Source organism: Lagopus muta, chromosome 5 (assembly GCF_023343835.1).
Source record: "Lagopus muta isolate bLagMut1 chromosome 5, bLagMut1 primary, whole genome shotgun sequence".
NCBI lineage: Eukaryota > Metazoa > Chordata > Aves > Galliformes > Phasianidae > Lagopus > Lagopus muta.
In genome coordinates, this window is record NC_064437.1 from 37977167 (window position 1) to 38000157 (window position 22991).

Below are 22991 nucleotides of genomic sequence, written 5' to 3' on the forward strand. Positions count from 1 at the left end.
AGGAAACCAAACTGTTAAAGTAAATTGCATATTTTCCATTCTTAGGAAAGAAACTCCACCTCAAAACAGACTACAGGATAAATGCCGGTGCAGCAAAGTTCTTCGCTTTTTGCAAGACATTAAATGTTATCTAAGTCACAATCTTTTTCCAGCTTCTGATGGTGTACAGCCATATGTGCTTTTAACATGCAGGTTTTCCTGAAGTCTTTAGTCTTTGTAGCAAGTAGTTCATAAAGATTCAGTGTCTCATTTCTTCTTTCATAATAAGCATCTGTTCTTTGCCGTAATTACACATTTAAAATACACTTCCAGTCAGGGGAACTGCTAAGTATGGAATTAAGTCTTGATTGTGTTCAAAAGCCTCTAAAGGAAAAAGGTGTGGGAGGACTGTTTTAGTAAAAATAAGTACAAAACCTATGTTCTTTAGGATAAAATAGTTCATGCTTTCATAATGATCTGACCCAGCTGTCATCTGGAGGAGAATGCCTTGTTCTGTCCCTGTGTTTCAGAGCCTGTTCTGCTGGAAGCTTACTAAGCTTACTATGGGCTCTTTCACATTAAGAACATGTGCAGGTGCTGTGAGGGGTTTGGGTTCGTCTAGATACTAACAGAAGGGCATCCTGACAATGTTATGGATATGTTATACCTGCCAGATCTTTCTGCCTGACAATGCTCTTCTCACTCTAAGCAGTGTTAGTCATCTTATTTGGGGCTTTGTCAGATGAGACTGCATTGCTGTGCAGATAGCATGAGGGTGTTTCAAATAGTAAATATAGAGCTTTACCGAACACATGTTTCTTTTGTCTCATTAGAGGTGAGATTGTAAAATTTATTTTAAAAAATTACTGTGTAAGTGCTATGGAATAAACAGTTGCACCTGAGAAAATAAGTAGCATGGAAAAGTTTTGCTCAGCCTTATCTAATGTAAATGCAGCAGCCAACAGGCATCACTTGGCACAGGTGATTACTGACCAGATCTTCAGTTTATGCTGCTAAAAAGTAGTCCATTGGAACAAGGGTTTTTTAGGTGTTTCATTCCTTATAGTTTAGTTGGAACAGGTATAGAAAATACTTAAGCCTAAATGAACAGCTTTAATTACCATCCTGTATTGATGCATGAAGAATCAGTGCTCTTTTAATGCTATTCAGTGATATAAACTTTGAAAACAGTTGTTGGTTACCATTTGGTGTCAGACTTATGCAGGAAATAGTTTGGATTAACCAAAAAACTGAAATTGAAGGTGAATGCTTCTTCCTTTAGTGGCAGATTGTTTCTGTTGGCATATGGTCATTTAAGGATGAATGCAGCCTGCTCTGCAGGAGGCTTGCAAGAAACTTGGGAGAAACTTGCCTTTTGGTTACCCTCTAGTAAGCCTGTTGTAGTGTTTTCTAACTGAAATAGGAAGGCCTTTACTTTGATAATGTATGGTTTAGCCAGGCAGAAAAAAGGCAGCTTATCATTTTCCTTTGTTATTTGACAGGCAAGTAGGATTTAGGATTTGGCTCAAAAAAACTCCAAAAAACAAAAAACCATAATGATAGTGACCTGACTGTATGTATGTACCTCCCCTGGAAGAAATTACTGTTATTTAATATCAGGAAAAAAAGTACAAGAACCACTGAATTTAAAAACGTGAAAAACGTGATAAGGTATAGATTTGGGAGGCTGAATCTGGTGAATCGTTAGAGTAGAAAACTTCCCACTTGTCCACATCTTACAGAGGAACTGCAAAGCAACAATTTGATTCTCTAGAGAGGTATATTTAAGAAATGTAAATGTCTACAGTACACAGAAAATCAGACTACCTAATTCAATTGCTGCTCTGACTTTTTAATCAATTCCTGAAGTGGTGACCTGGTTTTGCATGTTACTTTGATATTGTGTGGGAGTCTGCTGGTTCAGCTTTCAGCAATACATCCTTCCAGTGCACTCTCAGCTCCTGCAAAGCCCACTTAAAGTATTTAACTTCTCTTGGTTGAACATAAGCTTTTTGCTTGCTTACTTTTGTTTTTGCTGTGTGCGTGAGTTTTTGTAGTTTTGTCTGTTTTTTTAAATGCAAGATTTTGTCTGTAATGTCACATGTAAACTGCATTTCCTTGAAGGAGTGGGCAAGCCTCAGAGGAGGAATTCTGGTAACAAGAAAACAAGTTGCTTCATATCCATTTCCAACCACTGTGCCATTGAGAAGGAGTCAAATGAGGAGAGAGTACTTAAGACCACGTTTGAAAGATCTGTCACTGACAACAGTGACAGTAGATGTAGATTTGTCACTGACAACACTGGGTTCTTTTTGTTTCTTAATGTGAGGAATTGAGCTTTTTTTCCTCTAAAAGCAAAGAAAACTGAAGCAATACAGAATTACTTCTTTCTGAAGCTGTAAGTTATCAACAGAAAAGGGACCCGAATGAGGGAGAAAATGCATGACCTGAAATCTATCTTGGCCCCTGCTTGAACAAACATGATAGAGCCGCAGTACTTGTCATTGGTACTAAGAGCAATGGGATGCTAGCTGTGATACCAGATATTTTTCATACTTGTGACCAAATGGGTATTGAAATGCTATGTTTACAATTATGTGAAAATCAACCCTGAATTGTTCTTGTTTTTGGTTTTGTGTTTTTCCTGGTTGCCTCTAATGAGCACTTGGAGCACACATCATGTGCTAGAATCTGCTTCTGGGAATTTCAGCCTGCGCCATCCACTTCAAATATCACTCACAGCTTAAACACATTAGAACCACATGGCTTATTGTCAACTTAAAACAGAAAAAAAAATAATGCCCTTAAGACTATTTTGGTTTTTCTTACTTTGTTGTGAAAAGGCTGAAGCAGCATATTTTCAGGGCCTTTCTTAGGTTCTATGCACATACCATGTTCTAGCAGCTACAATTTTTGTTTTGTTTTTTTAAAGAAATGTGTCTGTTTCTTAGAACTCAAAATGCCACATTTTTCTTGACTTTCATTAAACTTGGCAGTGAATCTGCTGTTCCTTCAACATTTGTGTTCCCAGCTGAATGCATTCAAACTTCCCAGTGCTGAAACACTGGGTTTTTTTTTTACTGTTGGAAAAAGAGCATCCAAGCATGACTTAAACATAATCACTTTTCAACTGAGCACAACAGGTTGACAATTTTAAGTTGTATTATTTGGCATTTATGTACTAGTGAAATATTTCTGTTCTGAGATGATGACAAAAGCAGATGTGTTGTACTACACTATTTTCTCCTGCCACTGAAAGCACATTTACTGTTGTGAATGAAGATGTTTATACCAGTTTAGCATAATGAATTAGACAAATTTAGCATTAATTAGCCAGAAGATGATGTAGGGTTTTTTGAGGAGAACAGTTCATTCCACACCAGGACTAAAAGCGCTTTTCCTGCAAATTTATTCCAGTATTAGGGAAAGAGAAACGTGCCAAGCATCACTTGCAGGATCAAGTCTGTTTCTGAGACTGAAAAATTGGGGTGGCGGTGTTTGCTTCATGTTTTGAGAGTAATTTGGGGTTGCGGTATGTTATGGTACTTCATGCTTCTGGGCACCAGGTGGTGCTGCTAACCCATCCAATGTGTGATTTTCACACTTCAGTGTGTACGATGCTTAACTTAGGTGATACTCTGCCTGTTAGCTCAGCAGAACAGAATAGGCTTCTTAAGGACAATGGCTTGAAAACCATAATGCAAATTATTTGTGTGTAGATCCACAATTTTACACCTCACAGGGCAGAAGCTTCAATTAGCTGGTGATAGTTTTGACTATCTAGTTTAATGGTGAATTAAAACACTTTGAAGAGTTGATTTATTTATTATTTAGTGGTACTATTTAAACTTGATTTGGTAAATTCAATTAGAAAGCTGCTTCTACTGGAGGCAGCTTCATTTTTATTGCCAGTTTAAGACAGCAGAAGATATTTCTAGAAACGAAATAATGAAATGATGCTGAGGGTTGGGTGGTGTCAGTTCCTCCTCAGATGTGTTCTGTGTCAAAAGCTCGACTGAGGCAGGCTAAGAGCTTTCTCTTTGCCCTCAATCTTTTTTTTTTAAATGTGGTTTCTTAGCTAGATAACTGTATCACAGGCATTATTTTTAATACTGAGAAAACACATCTGGCATGTAATTTGTATTTTAAGTAGGTTACAGTGTGTAATAAACTCATTGGGTAATCCTGAACTCCTAACTGAGTGGATTGAATAATATATTTGATTTTTAACTGAAGGCTGACGGTACAGTTGATCAATAAACGATAGAAAGTGGGTAAGAATAATCTCGAAAGCTTTAAAAATGTTTTTTTCAAGGCTGTTATTCTCTAACTGGTGACAAAAGTTTGAGAGATATTGGTTTTCTTTCTTTCTTAAAGGTATTTATTTGTTTTATAGATCCTCATATTAAAGTCTCTGGAAAAAAGGAAAATGTTAAAGAAGCTAAAGAGAAAATCATGTCAGTCCTGGACACAAAAGTAAGAAAAAATTTACTTTCAGATCTTAATCTTCTAATTCTGTTGTGAAATTGCTTTTTTTTTTAATGTCCTTATTTAAATAGAAAAAAAAAAAAGCTCTTCTAGATGTAGACTTGTGATGTACACAAAAGAAAGAGTGCATGCAACAGGAACGTGCTTAGATAAAGCACTTCTGCATATCTGAACTCTCTAGAAATAATATTCCCAGCCATATTAACATGCCTAGTTTCATTGGTTTGTTTTCTTATCTTGAAGATCTGAAATACTGCTCATTGCAAACAGTAGATTGTGGCCACTTCAGTAAATGTAAAATTCTGTGAAGATCTTCATTGAAACCCTTTATCTCTGTCTTTTGGCTTTTGGGAAATATGCAGTTTTACGTATTTCATATCCTGTTCCTCCTGTTTCACAGTTCTTTGACTTCTGAAAGCATACGGCTGTTTATCCACAGGTGTCTTGTACCAAAAGACAGAATAATTGCATTATTGTGCTGAAGATTCAAAGTACTAGTAGATGTACTAGTTCATATTCTCAAACATATCTGTACCAATCTGTCTGAAGTTGAAAATGTGTATCAATTAGTTTTAAGAGCACTTACGTGGTTCTGTTTTTAACCATTATTTTCTTGTACTCTGAACAGAATTTTTAACCTGTCTAGAATCTGACCAAGAATTTTTGTACTTCTATCAGATTTTAATTTCATCTATTAACAAATTTTTCATGTAAATGTGTGGAGCTTCTGCCAACTTTTGTTGTATGCCAACTTTTCATTCTCTTACACAGCCAGCCAGAAGGAGTTCTCCAGTGATAAGCAGCATTTTTCTTTAATAACTGTGAACATTAGTAGCAACTGTTAACTATTAGGAAAGGCTCTAGACAATGTTTGTGCATTTAAAAAATGATGTACCAGAAAAAGGTTTGTATTTTGAAAGTCTAACTTCATCTCCATGTTATTTCTGTATTAGAAAATATTAATGACTGTGATCCATATTAAAGTGTCTCATCTGAGTAGAAGATGAGCCACTACAAAAATGCTTTGAAAAGCAGTTTTCAGTGTCATTCTTTTAGTTCCAATACTATAAAATACTCAGGTTCTGCTCTTAACATATCTAATCATGGGTGCTTCATTTCCAGAGCAACCGGGTAACCTTGAAGATGGATGTTTCTCATACAGAACATTCTCATGTGATAGGTAAAGGTGGCAATAATATTAAAAAGGTGATGGAGGAAACAGGATGCCATATCCATTTTCCAGACTCAAATAGGAATAATCAAGCAGAAAAAAGCAACCAAGTATGTATAATTCTAATTTAACTACTAAATTTTAGCTAATTTGTATTGTAGATTTCTCAAATATATTAGAATCATAGAATGGTTTGGGTTGGGAGAGATCTTAAGGCCCATTCAGTTCCCGTTTCCCTGTTAAGGTGGAGATAACTTTCACTAGGTCTGGTTGCCCAAAGCTCAGTTCAGCCTGACCTTGAATGCTTCCAAGGATGAAGCACATGGGATATCCACAGCTTCTCTGGGCAAATATTTATGTCAATATGAAACAGTTCTGAACTTTTCTCCAATTATCTTTTTTTTTTCTGGAGAGGAGTGGAATTCAAGTTCAGAGAATTAAGTATTTGTTGCTTACATTGTAGAAAGCACAGGAGTTCCTAAAAGAAAGCTTTATGAACAGAACAATTTGTGATGCTTCATGAATCTTTTTTTTTAAAGCTAAAATCACTTAGAGCATACAGAAGTTAGCAAATTAGTGTGAGCGTTCTACCAAAGCAGCACTATAAAAAACAAAGCCTTTTTTTTAAACTCTTCATTGAATCATGGATAACTTATCGTTAGTTCTGACTCATGTTATGTTTTTGAAAACCAGAGTTGGTGCATAGCTGACAAATACAAGCATTCTATTATAAGTTTAATTTCAGAAGGATAAACCATTGCATCTGTTTTGGATGTCTCCTGTAATGCTAACCATCAGTGAAATGCTTACCTTCTCATCTTGCATCTTGGTGTTTAGAGTCTCTCTTGGACATCCTAGTGGCTTCTCATCAGAACACAGCAATTTTGAAACATTCAAGAAAACATACTTAGGAGCTTTGAGCACATAAAGTAGTATTTCCATTATTCAATCCAAACAACTGTACTGATCAATTGATAAACTTCTAGTTGCTGAAGTGTGCATAACCTAAGATGCTGCAATATTCATAGGTAGATCTCTTCTTTAAATTGGATTAAATTTTCAGCTATGGTTTAGACAACAGTTGGAATGTTACTGGCTGTCACTTCAGTGTTGATTTTCAAAGAAAGCATAGGTATTTTAATAAATTTTGCAATGCCTCACTTGAAAATGTAATGCAGTGTTGACTATTTTCTTACCCTTTCAGGTGTCTATAGCAGGACAGCCAGCTGGAGTGGAGTCTGCGAGAGTTAGAATTCGGGTAATAGCCTTTTTCAGTGTAATGCTCCCCTGAAAACACCTTGAAGGAAAACATTGCTGTGCAGATCCTTACAGTTGTTTTGCTCTGTCTTCTGACAGCAGAAATACAGAATGAATAAGTGTATCCATGAGTAATATACGAAGGGTATCATATAGATTTTACTAGAATGTGAATCAGTTTCTAACTAGCTTGAGGAAAACACTGAACACAGTCGACAGTATAAGCAAGAAGTATCCCATACTGCGCTTAAAATTGTGTCTTCATTTATGCTCCATAGTTGATCTGTAGAAGCTCAGGCATCCTGTGTGAATATAATTTAAAAGGCAGCCATTACTGTTATTATGTATATGGAAATGATAAAATTGTAGTGGAATTTGGCTCCGTTCTCCACTCATAGCACTTCCTGTCTTCCCTTCCTGGTTTTGATTTGCATGCATCATAGCATAGGTAACAAATCTGATAAATTAAAAATGTGGGTCTTCATCTTCAAAGACATGAAGCCAATGTTATGTAGCTTTGTACCTGATTTAAGAGCTTCTGTCTGGGACCGAGCAGAAGCTTCTCTATGAATGTTTGCAAATAATGACTTCTGTTAGCAGTGTGGATAAATATGGGTAATTAAACTATGGCTTTACGATTGCCACATAATTGCAAAAGTTCCTATTATTTTTGAACAAACAAAGAGAACTGCTGTCTAAAACAAACAAAAAAATAACAAAAAACGTGCTTCCTTGGAAAAGAAATGCCTTTTTAACTCAAGATCATATCTTCCCAAATGAACAAATTATATATTAGTTCAGTTATAACTGATCAATATGTTCTAATTCATGAATAAAGTTATGGTAATTTTATTGAGCATGACTTAGATTTTCAGTATTTTCTGTTTAATGTTCTAGGAGCTGCTTCCATTGGTACTCATGTTTGAATTGCCAATTGCTGGAATTCTGCAACCAATCCCTGATCCTAATTCTCACACAATTCAGCATATATCGCAGACATACAACATTTCAGTTTCCTTTAAACAACGCTCTCGAATGTATGGTGCTACAGTCATTGTCAGAGGGTCACAAAACAATACTAGTGCTGTGAAGGTAACGTCATCTGAAAGAGGTTTCTGCATATTGTACACATATTTGTAACCTAGATATCTAAGTATTATGTTAACATTATATCCTTCCCCATCCATACATGTGATGGCAAAATCACTTCTGAAATCTTAGTACTAATTCTCAAAAAACTTGAAGTGGTGTAGATAAAGTGTAAAAATGTGGAAGTTTTAAGTTTAAAAGCTCAGCACAACATCAAGTTATATATATTTTTTGTTGCTGTTATATACCTCTTTAGGTTTGCAACAGTTCTGGAATGTGTCATAAACCTACCAACATCTTAAATAAAAGCATTAGTAGAAAGTCTTTCATGCTTCAATTTTCTCAATGTGCAGTCAAATATTTAACTTTGAAATGTGCCTTAATGGTTCATCAGAGTTGTCTTGCTAAGCTGGGGTTGTGAGATGTGAATTTAACAGAGAAGTTAGGCTCACTACCATGAGCCTATTTATTGTAGTAAAGTTGAGAAACTTTTGCTAATGACTGGCAGTGTGGCAGATAAATAGTGTCTCATATGGGTGTATCTCAAGCCCCAGAGAATAACTGAGGCCAAAACTGAAAGATAAATTTTGCAAGTGTACCTACCCAATAAAGTCTCAATTGAGTTTCTTTTTGCTGTGTTTGTGGCCCAGGAGTTTTGCTGAGATCAGACAGTTTGATGTCTTAATATGTGTCTTCAGTGATGACAGTTAAACTTTCCTTTTTGTCTTAAGATGGAAATAGTGAAGTTTCGTACAAATCAATTGAGTTTGTCATCAAACCAAATTTATCTTGAATGCCAAGTGCAGTCTGATGCAACTTTTTGTTTTCCTACAAGCACTGTATCATCAGCTTCTTGTGTTTGTCCTTGCAGGAAGGAACAGCCATGCTTCTAGAACACCTAGCTGGGAGCTTGGCTTCAGCAATCCCTGTGAGCACGCAATTAGACATTGCAGCACAGCATCATCTCTTTATGATGGGTCGAAATGGCAGTAACATCAAACATATCATGCAGAGGACTGGTGCTCAGATCCATTTCCCTGACCCTAGTAACCCACAGAAGAAATCTACTGTCTACCTCCAGGGCACAATTGAGTCTGTCTGTCTTGCCAGACAATATCTCATGGTAAATACTTTCAGTAAAACTTGCTTATAAAAATGCTAAATAATGGAAAATGTACCCTTTCCACATTGGTCCAATGTAAGTCAATTTTAGAGAAGTGTTATGACATTGCAAAATGCTAAATCAGCTGAATGTTCTAATTTTGTCAGTGTTTTGTGTGTGTTTGTAGTTACTCAAAATTCTTGTGATCTGTGGTAGCATGATGTGAAAAAAGGCTGTGGCAGTATTAATGCTGCGTAAGCAATTTGTATTTATGGTAACAGTGTGCTCCTGAGTGGAAGGCAGACTGGAAGGGAGAAGTTATTGCTATGTGCTGTCATCTTCTGCTTGTCTTATTTAGTCAATTGAAAGGCTGAGGGAAGAAGCAGCTAACCAGATAAAATCTTAACTCCAATTCCTAAATTAGTAAATCTGTGTTTTTCAGCCTCAGATATAAACATTTGAATTTGTCAATTGTATTTCTAACTAAACAGGTGTAATTGTTCTGAGCTTCATTTAAAGTACTATTTTCTTGTTTCTTCTCTGACATAGTCCAGTGTTTTCTGTGTTCTGGAGCAATTTTCTGCGAGGTGGAACTGCATGCTGGCCTTCTTCCCATGGTCACGTTTGTTCCTGGCTCTTTCCAGCTGTTCTGGTTCATCCAGAATAGTGGTTGATGCTGTTTCACAGTCAGGCTGTAGAAGTGTCCTATAGAAGGGGGAATGTGATATTTAAAAAAAAAAATAAAGGTCAAGTATTTTGTTTTAATTTTTCAGGGATCTTATAACTAGAAGAACCTAGTTAGTAATACCAAGAAAAGAAACACTGTAAATGTTTGCAGAGTTGACAGTTTGCCTTTAATGTGTGCCTTTGTTTATGACATACGTAGTGTAGCAGTGCTACTTCAGAAGTTGCTTAATAGTATGTCAGAATGGAAACTAATATTAGCTAGAAACTAACATCACTGATAAGGCTATCTAATGTGGAAAGTGTGAGTATACATGTTGCTAGTCTCAGTTTCTAATCATCTGTGTATTGTTTGCAGAGAAATATTCATCATGTTGATTAAGGCAGTGGTCATAGTAGTGATGAAGGCCAACTGTAAAAGGAAGAAAGATGCAGTGACTTTTAACTAGTAGACTGAGTGAGAGGGGTCTTGATAAAGTATTCTTGCTCTGTCTTTCTCTCATCTCTAACCCCTTGGTTTTGTATGTTTTTATAATTGCTAAAAAAGTAGACTTTATCCATTATGCATATAATGTTTTGGACTGTATTGTATTTAATTATGATGATATTGATAAATCCTGTGCTCTAAACACAGGAGGAAAACTTCAGTGCAAAAGTCCAACCATTTACATTCATAAAACTTGACATTCCAATTTCCAAGTTTCCATTTTCCCTTTTTGTCTTACTAACCTTTCAGTTGCAGTTTTGTTCAGCAGACATTTGATTAGACCTTGTGATATTACTTTCTGTAGCTTTTTAATGGGAACTTGGATTATTGGCTTCAGTGTGTTTTCTTTAGATTAACTTCATGATCGTTCTTGTTAGCCAAGTTTACTTAGTGAAGCTGTATCAGTCTTTCTAAAGTCAAAATAATCAAGAGAATTTGCTTTAATTTAAAATTATGTTATGGAAGTATTCTATAGTTAGAAGTGGTACTGTGAGAAGACATACATAAAAATTAAATACTGAGCTAGAGATGTGAAGGATATACCAATTTGTAACTTTTGTTCTGAAGCAAAAGGAGGAAACTAAGAAAGTGATCATATTTAGTCAAATGTCTGTTTTCTTACTCACCTTTTTCCTGGTACTTGTGGTATTATATTTACTTTATCGTGAATCCAAATTCCCACTAAGTGGGACTTGTCTTGTACTGATATGGTTATTTATGAGCAATCTAATAACCCCTAGATACATTGAGAAGGCTGTGGTGGGTTTATCTGTTTTATGTTTTTGGTTGTTTTTTAGGGTTTGTTGCTTTTGAGTATTTTTTTTTTCAGTTATTTTTAATTTGAAGCTTAATATTTGAAATGTTTCAGTGATGTCATTTCTATTAGTGGAAAGTCCTGATGTAACTATGGAGTATAGGAAAAGGGAAGTAGAAGTTAAGCATTAAGCACAGCGACTTGCGGAGACAATTTTTTAGAGTTTTCCCTTATTCCAAGCTGAGCTTAATGTGGATGCTTCTGACAGCATCTTTTTCTGATTTGATATGCAATAATCATTTCTGAATTTGCATCCTCTAGATACTCTTAATTTAGCTAGGTAGGTGATGTGGGGCATATATGCACTGACTTTGATGTCAAAATATTCAACAAATCATTTCATCTCTACACCACCAAACTGTTTATTTAGAATCCAACAGTAAAAAGCTACAGTTACATTCTCGTTGGCAATAAAGTGGCTTTACTTAAAACTTCGTCCTTACTATTTTTTCTGGGCTTATTACATCCTTATGCATATGCATGCAGTCAATATGTATTTCACTTCACTGCTAACATTTATGTGAGGAAAGCGTATGTTTAAATTCTTGCATCTATCTTTTCAGGGTTGCCTTCCTCTTGTGCTCATGTTTGATATGAAGGAAGAAATTGAAGTAGAACCACAATTTATAACGCAGCTAATGGAGCAGTTAGATGTCTTCATAAGCATTAAGCCGAAGCCAAAGCAACCAAGCAAGGTTGGTAAAAAGCTCATGTATTCATTGTAAGCGTTCGTGCCAGCTTTTCAGAGCTGGTGAGTTGATGTGTGTGCCCTTCCTTCCTGACTTAATGGATCATAAACTTGTAAAATATGTGTGTATTTTCTGTTTGAAATATCAATTTAAATGTTGTAATATTCTCCCTTATGGTGATTTCACTTATTCATTAAATATTTGGTGATACAGTAACTAGACTTTATATAGGAATACTGAGGGGAAAAAAATAAGAGGGAAATATTAGATCTGATTAGACCCATTCTTAGTTTTAAAGAAAATCCTCGAATCATGTATCTCCCACATAATTGCAGAGTTCCTTAGCAATCAGATTTAAGTTGAAGGGAAAAAAAGCAACAAAGAATTACAAAATATTTCTGAGAATTGATATTTGTTGTTAAAATACTCAGGTAAATGTGAGTAGGAAGTACTCAGTTATCTATACCATTGTACATACTGTGGTAACAAACAGAATCATCAAAGTAGCGTTGGCTACTCTTATCAGTTCAGCATCTCTGTGTAGGGATATGTACAGTTCATACAAAGAAACAGTGTGAGGAGAATGTACAGGGAACAAATCACTTTCTTCATTAATTTTTCAGGTGTTACCTGTGCCTTTTTTCAGACAGCTAGGAATTTGGTTGCTTTTGTATAAAGTTTTGTCTACTTTGGCATATAGTACCCTGATAAAAGAGTGTCAGACTTAAATTATTGGAGCACTTTTCTAGATCTTGGGGCACTTCAGATTTGGTATGTCCAATACCACTAAAGTTCAGTAATAACCTGTTTTTAATAATAAGCCATGATAACCAGTGATAGAAAATATGTTCATCATTTTTGCTTTGTAAAATGCATACAAAATTCCTAACCTAACCATTAAGGCCAATGAATTTAAGTAATTGCTAATGGCTGTTTTCCCACACTATCTTACACTGCTATGTTACTGTTAGGGGAGATTTAAGAGTTGTGTGTGTTGCAGACGTTATATAGCTGTTTGTTACTGGTTTTCCTCTTCTTTCCTTTTGTTTTGCTCCTGTCTGTCTTTAACTCCAGTCTGTGATTGTAAAAAGTGTTGAACGAAATGCCTTAAATATGTACGAGGCACGGAAATGTCTTCTGGGACTCGAAAGCAGTGGAGTCACCATAGCATCAAATGCCTCTACTGTCTCATGTCCCGTTGGTCTGTCTTGTCCTGGTTTGGATATCTTGTCTTCAGCAGGACTAGGACTCACTGGACTTGGTATGTATTTTACTTTATTAATGTATCTTGCTTTAGTTAAGTGAAGCACAGGCTATTACTTTAGATCTTCCTTACCAGTATGAAGTATAGGACAGAAATATCCAGGTTTCCTATCTGATAGAATTTCATAAAAGGAATGGGTAGTCCAGACTGAAATTACCTTCTCTTTTTCAAGCTCTGCAAAGACCCAATTACCAAACAAGTACAGAACTGAACTACTCAACGAGAATCTAGTGACCAATTTCATGGCACTGGTCCCCAAAATTCAGCATTACCATGCAAATACCCTGCAGTCTGCCATCAGGAGGGCTGTGTAATTCTGTTGATGCGTTTGTCAAGATCACACAGATGCAAATTAATGTTCCTTTTGACTGTGATTTTTAACATGGCTCCTGCTGTAATTTTCTTTTCATGCCTGCACCTTGGGTTTTTATTTCATCTCAATATATTTCCGAGCTGACTTAATAGGATTGAAAGCTAGTTTGAGGAAATGTGTTCGGAGGATGATTACTATCAGTATTGGAATTGCAAAAAGGAACTAAATAGCTTTTACTGGGGAAGTAGTGGTTTAGTTCATGAGGTTTTTCAGAAAAAAGCTGTTAAGCTGTTTGAAATGAAAGCAAGGTTATAGAATGCAGTTGCTTATTCTGTAAGTAATGCTTCTGTAAAACAAACTGACAGAAGCAATGGAGGTAATACAAAGGATGGCAAGCCTGAAAAGCAGCTATTTCAGACCGGTATTTCAACACTTCGTTTCCCAGTTGAAGAATCTCGGTCCTTAAGTGTGCTGTTTGCACCATATTAACATGAAGCTTAATGTTAAGATCTGTCTATAAAATATATGCTGGTGCTACTTAGGCTGTTTATTGTTTTTATTTTTAATGCCACTTAAAACCTGCAAGAATGTCTTTTATCAAGTCTTAGCTAAATATTCACACGTGATTTTTTTTGCCAGGCCTTTTAGGTCCAACAGCACTCTCTGTCAACACCTCAACTACTCCAAATTCTCTGTTGAATGCTCTCAATAGCTCAGTGAGTCCCCTACAGAGTCCGAGTTCAGGCACACCCAGCCCCGCACTGTGGACAACGTCTCTTGCTAACACAAATGCCACAGGTTGGTGGAAGTTAAATGTAGATCAAATTATTTTGTTGATTGTTCAACAGTAAAGTGTGAGAATAACAGCAGAGTCCAGAGTCATTTTTAAAGCCTTAATTCCCAAGTTTTTCGTTCACACAGATGAATGTGTCATAATTTGAAGTTATAATTTCGTATAGATTTATAGCACACTGCCACGTACAATGTTTTCATTTGACGAGTATAATAAACTTGGTTAATTCGCAAAGTGATGATTAAAGTATTATATCTTTGGCATGTGGTTCTAAAGGAAACTTTCAAACCTACATAATGATAAGTATTTATTTGAATCATTGAGTTCAGTGAGAAACGTAACTAGAGCATTACCAAATTTCTTTCAGGTTTCTCTGCTATTCCACACCTAATGATACCGTCAACTGCTCAAGCAACTTTAACTAGTATTTTGCTGTCTGGAGTACCTAATTATAGTCAGAACACTCCATCTCCACCACCGGGCCTAACTCCTGTTGAAGTCCATGTTAATGGCATGCAGTCAGAGAATAAAAAAGGGTCAGCTTCTTTAAATGGTCATGTGAAGGTAAGGGACATGATCTCTGGAGAACTAGATCTGTTTGTAATGAACCTTGTCATTTCTTTATCCCTTCAGACTTCCTTAGACATTAGTAGATTCTGAAGGCTACTAAGTTTCCAAACTGAACAGTAGTGTTTTCAAAATGTTATATGCACCTTCCTTCTTGAAAAATGGGGCATTCAAACATATTGTTCTCCTATGTCAGAGATGAATCTTTTGGTTTTTTGTACAGACAGGCAAAATTTGCAATATTTTAAGTGTAACAATCACTTCAATTTGACAATTATTTTAGACCACAAATATCAAGTATGCTGCGCTGTCTGCCACTTCACTGGGAGAAAATGTGTTGAACGCAAACCACAGTGATTCAGCAAGACAGACAAGCACTCATGGTGCCTCAGAACAAGTAGCTGCCAAGTCAAATGGTACAGAAGGTAAGATTTTGGCACTTTATTCTTTTGTAGTGTTTGTGCAGCCCATTTGTGTTCATGAAACAAATGTACAACATCTATAGGTTGTGATACAAATGTACAGTGCTTGTACAATTTTAGAGTTTTGTTTATAGGTGCTTAATTTCATTGCTAAAGATTTATCTGCTGGCTTAAGCAATGTTTTATTTTTCTTTTCAGTGGAAGGAGAGAATTAATGCCTTTGACAGATTTATTCTTGCACAAAATTATGTGTACATCAAACCTACATGACACTGGCAAGCAGAATTTATTTGCACATTTTATAATAATGTTTCAGTTGATTACTTCAGCTCCTAAAGTGCAGCATAAAGAGCTGTTCTCTAGTTCTTGGAGGAAGGGAATATCAATTCCATTTCAAACTTGTGTAGATTTCTGTAAAGGCCCTGCTCCTCTTGTGAATACCGATCAGTAAAGGAGATGCTCTTAATGCTTGTGGTCATCTGAAAGGCTGTCTGAATGAAAGATGCATAGGCCAATCAAACATAAAAATATTTGCAAAAATAAACTCTAAGGATATTTGAATATTAAGTGGGATGCTTTCATTCCAGTGAAGATTCTATTAGCACCTGACAGGATTTAATAGAACAGGATAACAAATCAAATTCATTTGAAATAACTAGTCACTTCTAATCATCTTTAAAATTGGTTGATATTACTTGGCTGTTACTTAAATAAAGAAAAATAATTACTAGACATAACAGGTACTCTTTTGACACTGATACATAGGTTTGTTGGCTTTTTCTAGTGCATCTGAGCTTAAATTTCTGACTGACTTCAAGATGTTATTCTAAAAACTGAGCTTAATTCTGTAAGAAGGAAAGCAGGTTGTGCTTCGTATTCTAGTACGCTTACTAAAGCTATGATCACTACAAGATTTAAGTGTTTTTTTAAATCATTTTCTTTATTGATCTTGTAGGTTGCAATGATGCTTTTGTAGAAGTGGGCATGCCAAGAAGTCCGTCCCATTCAGCAAATACCAGTGATCTGAAGCAGATGATAAGCTCTTCCAAACAGGCCTGTGCAAAGAGGCAGACAGTTGAATTACTGCAAGGCACCAAAAACTCTCACTTACAGTAAGCTAAAAGTGCAAATGCAGATAAATGGAGCTTTCACCATGCAAAAACACTTAACATGTGTGTTTGTAGGTAGAATGTATGTTTTAGTTGTCAGAGGTGATTTAAATTGAGCTTGGTTTTTGTAACGTACCCTTCAGTTTGCCTTTAGATTGCAAATTTTGAATGATTTTTGTACATCCTAGGAATTTTTTTTCTTTAGTTCGTACCCATGACAGAGGAGAGGAAAAAGGCAGGAAAGATAAATGCTTTTTCTATTCCACAAGAAAGGGCACTCTTTACAGAGAAATTTTCTTTAGATATTTCTAAAGGATGCTCTTTTGTACTTTGCCTTCCTATTGATTATTTGGAGATCATTTCCCAACTGTAAGGGTTTTTGCTTTTGTGTGTATCTGAGGCTGTTTCCTTGGTAGAAAAACTACATTTGGGGCATAACAGTGTGTTCTCAAACACTGTTCTCAGTGACTTCTTGTTTGTTTTTTTTAATGACCTAGCAGTGGGAAGGGCCCTTTTGAGTCATGTGTCTTGGCAATACAGGTTTTTGTACATCCTAGGAATGAGATGTTTTTAAGTAATGTTAAGTAGCTTGTGGGAACTGCTTATCATGACTCTTTAGAGTTGTTTTTTCCTTACCTCATTTATTTACACTGTTAAAGCTATAATATAATATTTCATGAGTTCTGTTCTCACAGTTGAGAAATCCAAGGATTTTTAACTCAGTTGCTTGTATGTTTTGTTCTTTATGTTGTGGCTACAGCACTCAAAATTTCTTCAGTTTCTTTCTGGGCTAATCATTTAAAAAGTGATTACATCTCTATGTTTTGAAGTAAGGAAGGAGGAGTGTGCACTTATATAGAGCAGGCACAGAGTAGAGCTGATTTTTAAGTATTTTTCCTTTTTTTAGAAAGAAAGGATTTTAGTAGGAGGTACATTGGCACATAGGATTGCAATGATTGATGCAGGGCTTATGTTAACTTTATCAGTTTTCATAACTTCTCTCTATCCTACTACTATCACTCTGTTAGATGTGCTGAGCTGCTAGCCTGAGCAAGGCTAAATAGCATTAGCCCCTACTATGTAGGGGTTGCATGTGATGATTCCAGAAAGCTCAAATTTAACTTCATAACCTCATACTTGATAGCATACGAAGCAGCAATTTGTTTTGTTTCACTGATAGGGAAAGCAGGTATGTATGGTAAGGGAGAGCTGAGACTTGGAAGTATTGTAGAGGATGATGAAATGTTTGCACATTGGCTCGTGTTGAAAATGCCATCCTTCTCAAGGTAAAACTCAGTTATGAAATTCACACCGAATACTTACTGTTAAGGTGAGAAGGCTGGATTTAATACTGACTTTGCTTCCTCAGTACCACCGACAGGTTGCTCTCAGATGCAGAGTTAAGTGCTTCTGAAAGTCCTGTGGCTGACAAAAAGGCTCCTGGAAGTGAGCGGGCCGCAGAGCGAGCAGCAGCTGCCCAGCAGAACTCCGAAAGAGCACGTCTAGCTCAGCCATCATATGTAAATATGCAGGTATGCTTCCCCCAGTAGGCCCAAGTCTACTGCACAATTTGATAATTGCAGAGTGTATGCACCGCACAATACAAAGGGGGTTTTTGGCTAGCATGCTGACCGCCAGTACTGTTTCATTAGAAGTATTTCCCAGACAAACTATTCATTCTTTCAAGGTACATGGATGTGGTTGTATCTGGGTTGATGGTTGGTTTTTAGATAGTGAAATAATGCTGAGGTACCTGGTCTTGTGAGATTACATGAGATATGATCACTTAACACAGGAATACGAGTATGGTTTATGGGAGGCTTCTTTGACTCTATTGCTTCCCTTGCAATCTTTTTATTTCCCGTAGTTCAGAATGATTTCCAATGAGGTGCTACATTACAGAAGGGTGAAAATGAGGTCACTTTTGTGCTGAAACTGCTATATGATTACTAGTTATTTTCCACATAGTATAGTAAGACCTCTTTGAATAAGTAATTAAATACCCTCATATGTCTCAAAAACTTAATTTAGTAATCAATCTTGCTTTCTTTGGAATATGAAGAAATAGGAAGAAGAAAGGTTCAGTCTTCAACTCTAAGTCAAGGAAGACAAAGAGGGAGTTAAAACAATGCTTCTATGAATAAATAAAATAATTTCAGCACAAAATAAATTGCATGGGTATATGAATCTACACTTAAACATGTGTGCAAAGTCTTACTACTTCACAACAGTGGAGATGAAAAAAATACAAGATCTCATAAGCAATGTCAACACAGCTCTTTTTCTGTAATTTCAGGCTCGTTTACAGGGACATTTATTGAAGTAACCACCCTAGTTCTGTCTTAAGAATATATGTTAAACACTACTTTCACAGAAAGAAATCTGCCTATCTAAATAGTGCTGCAGCCTCACATAGAGATAATTAAGATTTACCTACATTTGTATGAAAGCATTTACAGGGGAAACTTTCAGTTATTGGTAATCTGTGAAATAATATAAAAAAAAAAAGTTTTTTAGAAAGATTTAAGAATGATAAACTATCTTCTGCACGTTTAATTTTTAGGCATTTGACTATGAACAGAAGAAGCTACTAGCAACCAAAGGTATGCGAATAAACAGTGACTTCTGGGACATTTGAGTCCACCACTGAAATAATTTTCTGAACGTTCAGTTATGTAACTCCATTTGTAATCAGATTTGAAGATACTGAAACATATTTATTTTTCGTGTTCCAAATATTTTTTAACACCAACATAGTATGAAGTAATCATGGTGTTAAAGAAGTTGCACATGGGATACAGTGCGAGTACATCCATATACAATTTGACCATGTTTTTTTCAAAAGCCTCTCAGCTTTAATTGCCGTAATTGACTTCATTTAAATGAAATTTAAGCATTAGGATGTTTGTCATATTTGTTAAGTTGATCACTATTTCAGGCATAGATGAAGCTACAGAATTCATAAGGGACATAAAAAATATGTGGATCCTTTGACCTTGTTTAAAAATAAAGTGTATATGCTGGCACTGGAAGAGAAACAGAAACCCTTTTGATACTTTAATTATTTATTTTTTTTACTTTCTTGCAACCCAATGGGGTTTACTCCTAACAGAGTAAATTGCCCTCAGGAGGGGTACAAGTCAATCTGTAGCAAATGGAAGAGTTAAAATGACTGTTCGGTATGTTGAAGTCGTAGCATACATGACTTCAATGTTATCATCTCATCACCTTTATTAAGGTTGAGGTTTACTGGTTTGTCCCTTCATTTTTCAGCTATGTTAAAGAAGCCGGTTGTAACAGAAGTGAGAACTCCAACAAATACCTGGAGCGGGTTGGGCTTCTCTAAATCTATGCCTGCAGAAACAATCAAAGAACTAAGAAGAGCTAATCATGTATCATATAAGCCATCTATGACAACTACCTATGAGGTACATAAAGACCACAGTGTAATGGAAATGTATTTCTAGTGAATGATGGTGGTAGATGTTAATTTTGGGAAAAAGTCTGTAACTTCCAAAAAAAAAGTTACACTTTTTAGCTTTTATATGCACTTGCTTGCTGTGCCCATTTCCCTGCTTCCTTTTTCTTTTTAACCCACCTTTATAAAATGTAAGCAATGTGTTTCTTCCATGAAACTTTGGACAACTTTTCTGTAGGATGTACCTATCTTTTAAGTCAAATAAGATATTTAATGATAGGAGGAAGGGTACTGTGCTGTTCCCCTCTTGATATGAACTTTGTGTGGCTTTCAACTATACGTAATAGATTTGGAGGTTTGTATTGAGTTTGCAGCAGTAGCTTTGTGAGAGAGAAAAAGCAAATGAATTCTGTAACTTTATTTAAAGTTGTTTTTATACTAATGGAGATGAGCTGGGGATTTTCACCCCAGCTACTAAAGGTCTCTAAGCAAAGATGTTCTAAGAACGTTCTGTGTTTTAGTTACTGGGAGTCTGCCTGTGTACAAACCATAGACTTAGCTCCTTCCAGTGAAACGTAAGGATTCCTGTCGTCCTTGTTTTCTATGAGCTATTGTGGAAGCATGGGGAAAAATATATATCTTGGATTCTTTGCTTCTTGCTTCCACTTAGCAGTCTTCAATGCCATTAGTGTCAGAGGCTCTACTGCCACCCTTCCTCCCTTACACATGTGTTTTTGATGTGAACTGTGTGGGATACACTGAGGGCCCAGTCTTTGAACAGATGTGGTGTTGGTATTACAGTCTACTGTCTGGAAAGTTAATTTGCGAAATAAGCTCACTGAACATTTAAACTTCACTGTGATACATTAATGAACATTCAGTTTTCCAGAAAAACTGACTGACATCTTTTTTGCCTTAAAACTTTTAACCATATCTATGATCAAACACATTACAGAAGCCCAGTCTCTTGTCTGTTTGGAAGACTTGGAGTAAATCCATTCTGTTCTTCATTTGTCAAGTTTTACTAGCCTTAGTTCACACCTTCCTGATTTTGCCAATGACGAGGAGCTTTTGCTTTTTTTTTACCAGTGGTGGTGATATTTTTCTCCGAGCAGTACAAAAGTTGCTTACCTCTCAAGTTGTGCTTTTCAGTTAGAATTTGATGCAAATATATGGAGTTAAATTGTTCACTTAATTCTGTATTCAGTTCATGCAAGTGCGGCATCACCCTAATTTTGGGGATATGTCCATCCTAATTCCATAATTAACTGCAGCTTTTCAGGGAATGTAGGCAATCGGGAGCACTGTCTAGCAGTGCTGATGAGAGTTGATAATGGTCTTTACAGAAATATGAGAATCTATTTAAAAAAAAATTCTCAAACTGTTGCAGAATTGTTGCTATACAACATAGTTGTCAAGTAGTGTATAATGGATCCACTTTTCTGCAACTCATGGCCTGTTTGCCATGAAGGGATGCAGTGTACAGACTGCTTTGTCTACAACTTGTGTGGGAATGCGATACCATGCAACCTTTGGAAACAAACTTAGAAACACTGAGGAATTGATTTTGAAGTGTGGTCTCTAAACTTCTGTTTGAAATCCTTAAACCGCGTTTGTTTTAAACACCTGCTGTTTTTGTGTCCAGTTTACAATTATTTTCCAATTGATCAACTGCCAAGAAGATGCTTAAAAGTATTAAAGCTGTTTTTTTTAACTGAACTGCTGCAAAGAAAACATTTGAATCACAAACTTCTGTTTTCTGCCCAAATTTTCTTTCTGTGGCATGCAGGGTTCATCGATGTCTCTCTCACGATCCAACAGTCGGGAGCACCTGGGAACTGGCAGTGAATCTGATAACTGGAGAGATCGTAATGGCCTTGGACCCACAGCTCATGAATTTGTCTCCTCAATTGCCAGCCCCAAGAGGAAACAAAATAAATCAGGTTAATAATGTCCTAAGATCTGATCATTATTATTTTAAAATCCAATCGATACCAGTAAATATTTATTCTAATATTTGTATTTCCTGACTACATCACTGGGGATTCACATTACTGTTGCTTGTAAAATGAAGTAATTAACTTAAGGCTTTTTTCTGTTGTTGTTTTACAAATTGGAAAGTGAAAGCATATGTAAGATTGTGTTACACAATATACAAGTAATGGTCCAAAAGGAAAACCTTTGAGGAAATTTTTTAAATTCAAGACATTCTTGCTAAAAGTTCTTTGCTGTCTTGGCTTTTTCAATGCGTACAGCCTTAATAAGAGCTTATTTCTAGACTACCATCGTTCCGCTGTTATCAGTTCAGCAACAGCCAGACTTCTACTAGGCTATCTGCTAGCAGGTGCAGCAACTATAAGCAGTGCTAATGGTGAATTTTAAAGCATTCTCTTTATGGTGATAAAAATAAATAGTTATGTGTTTGGCTAGGCCTAGCCCATGGCTTTAAACTCATGCACCTTTGGTTGCAGGCTGTAAGGGTTTTAATTCCTTCTTTTAAAAAGAAGTTTAAAGCTTACAGACCACAATTTTACTTCATCCACGTTGTTTGAAACTTCATTTCCTTTTTCAGTAACTTAATATATGCCTTTCTGAAAGACAGCAAAAAAAGGGAATAGAGAATATGGGACAATACTGTCTGACGGCATTATGGCTGCTCTTATGCTCTGTTCTTACAAAGGTGAATAAAACCTAAATCCCAGACTAATTGCAAGGTGCGCAGATAAGAATAATAAAGTTGGACATCATAAGATTGGGTAGTTTCAGTTTGAGTAATTACTCATGGTTGGTACACGTGGTTGGTATATGATATATATATATTTCTAAGAAGTATATTAGTTCAACAATGAATGGCTACATGCAGTATTTAAAATACTCATAGTATAGAAGAGATGAAAAGTTTATTTAAAATCATGCCAGTATTTACATGTAAATTGAATAAAATGGAAGTTTGCCTTAACCAAATAAATGCATTTTCAATCCTTAGTTATACATTAGAAGAAAATTAGTAATTTGAATGTATTGGCGGTGTGGGAATCCTCAGACTGCTGTCACTGTAGCTTTTTTCTGGGAAGGAAAGGAGATGAAAGAAACAGCTATGAGTTGGCTGGACTAACGTTTGTACTTACCTTAATGTGAGAGTGTGCAGGTGTGCTACAGTGCAAGATTTTAGGGTCACAAAGTGCTGTTGAACTTCTGCTTTGTTTTTATGGTAACTCATCATGATTCCTCACTAACAGGTATCTCATAATTTTGTTTCTTTTAGTATGCTGTCTTGCATAATCTGCCCCAAGTGTAGGATCACTAATTTCTCTTTGGGTATTTTTAGTAATTTCCTCTGATGCA

The 22991-nt window shown here is 36.0% G+C and overlaps 1 protein-coding gene across 4 annotated transcripts in view; it reads left to right on the plus strand.

Annotated features, from left to right (window-relative positions):
• Positions 1–22991, plus strand: part of BICC1 (BicC family RNA binding protein 1) — a 97589-nt gene that overhangs the window by 67184 nt on the left and 7414 nt on the right. For all 4 annotated transcript variants that reach the window (XM_048944858.1, XM_048944859.1, XM_048944860.1 and 1 more), the window contains 15 exons: positions 4376–4455; positions 5590–5748; positions 6843–6896; positions 7793–7987; positions 8856–9107; positions 11635–11766; positions 12835–13021; positions 13977–14135; positions 14498–14694; positions 14981–15122; positions 16075–16231; positions 17598–17760; positions 18792–18831; positions 19502–19656; positions 21436–21589. In XM_048944858.1, the coding sequence (XP_048800815.1) occupies positions 4376–4455; positions 5590–5748; positions 6843–6896; positions 7793–7987; positions 8856–9107; positions 11635–11766; positions 12835–13021; positions 13977–14135; positions 14498–14694; positions 14981–15122; positions 16075–16231; positions 17598–17760; positions 18792–18831; positions 19502–19656; positions 21436–21589 (2226 nt within the window). The remainder of the gene's footprint in view (positions 1–4375; positions 4456–5589; positions 5749–6842; positions 6897–7792; positions 7988–8855; positions 9108–11634; positions 11767–12834; positions 13022–13976; positions 14136–14497; positions 14695–14980; positions 15123–16074; positions 16232–17597; positions 17761–18791; positions 18832–19501; positions 19657–21435; positions 21590–22991) is intronic.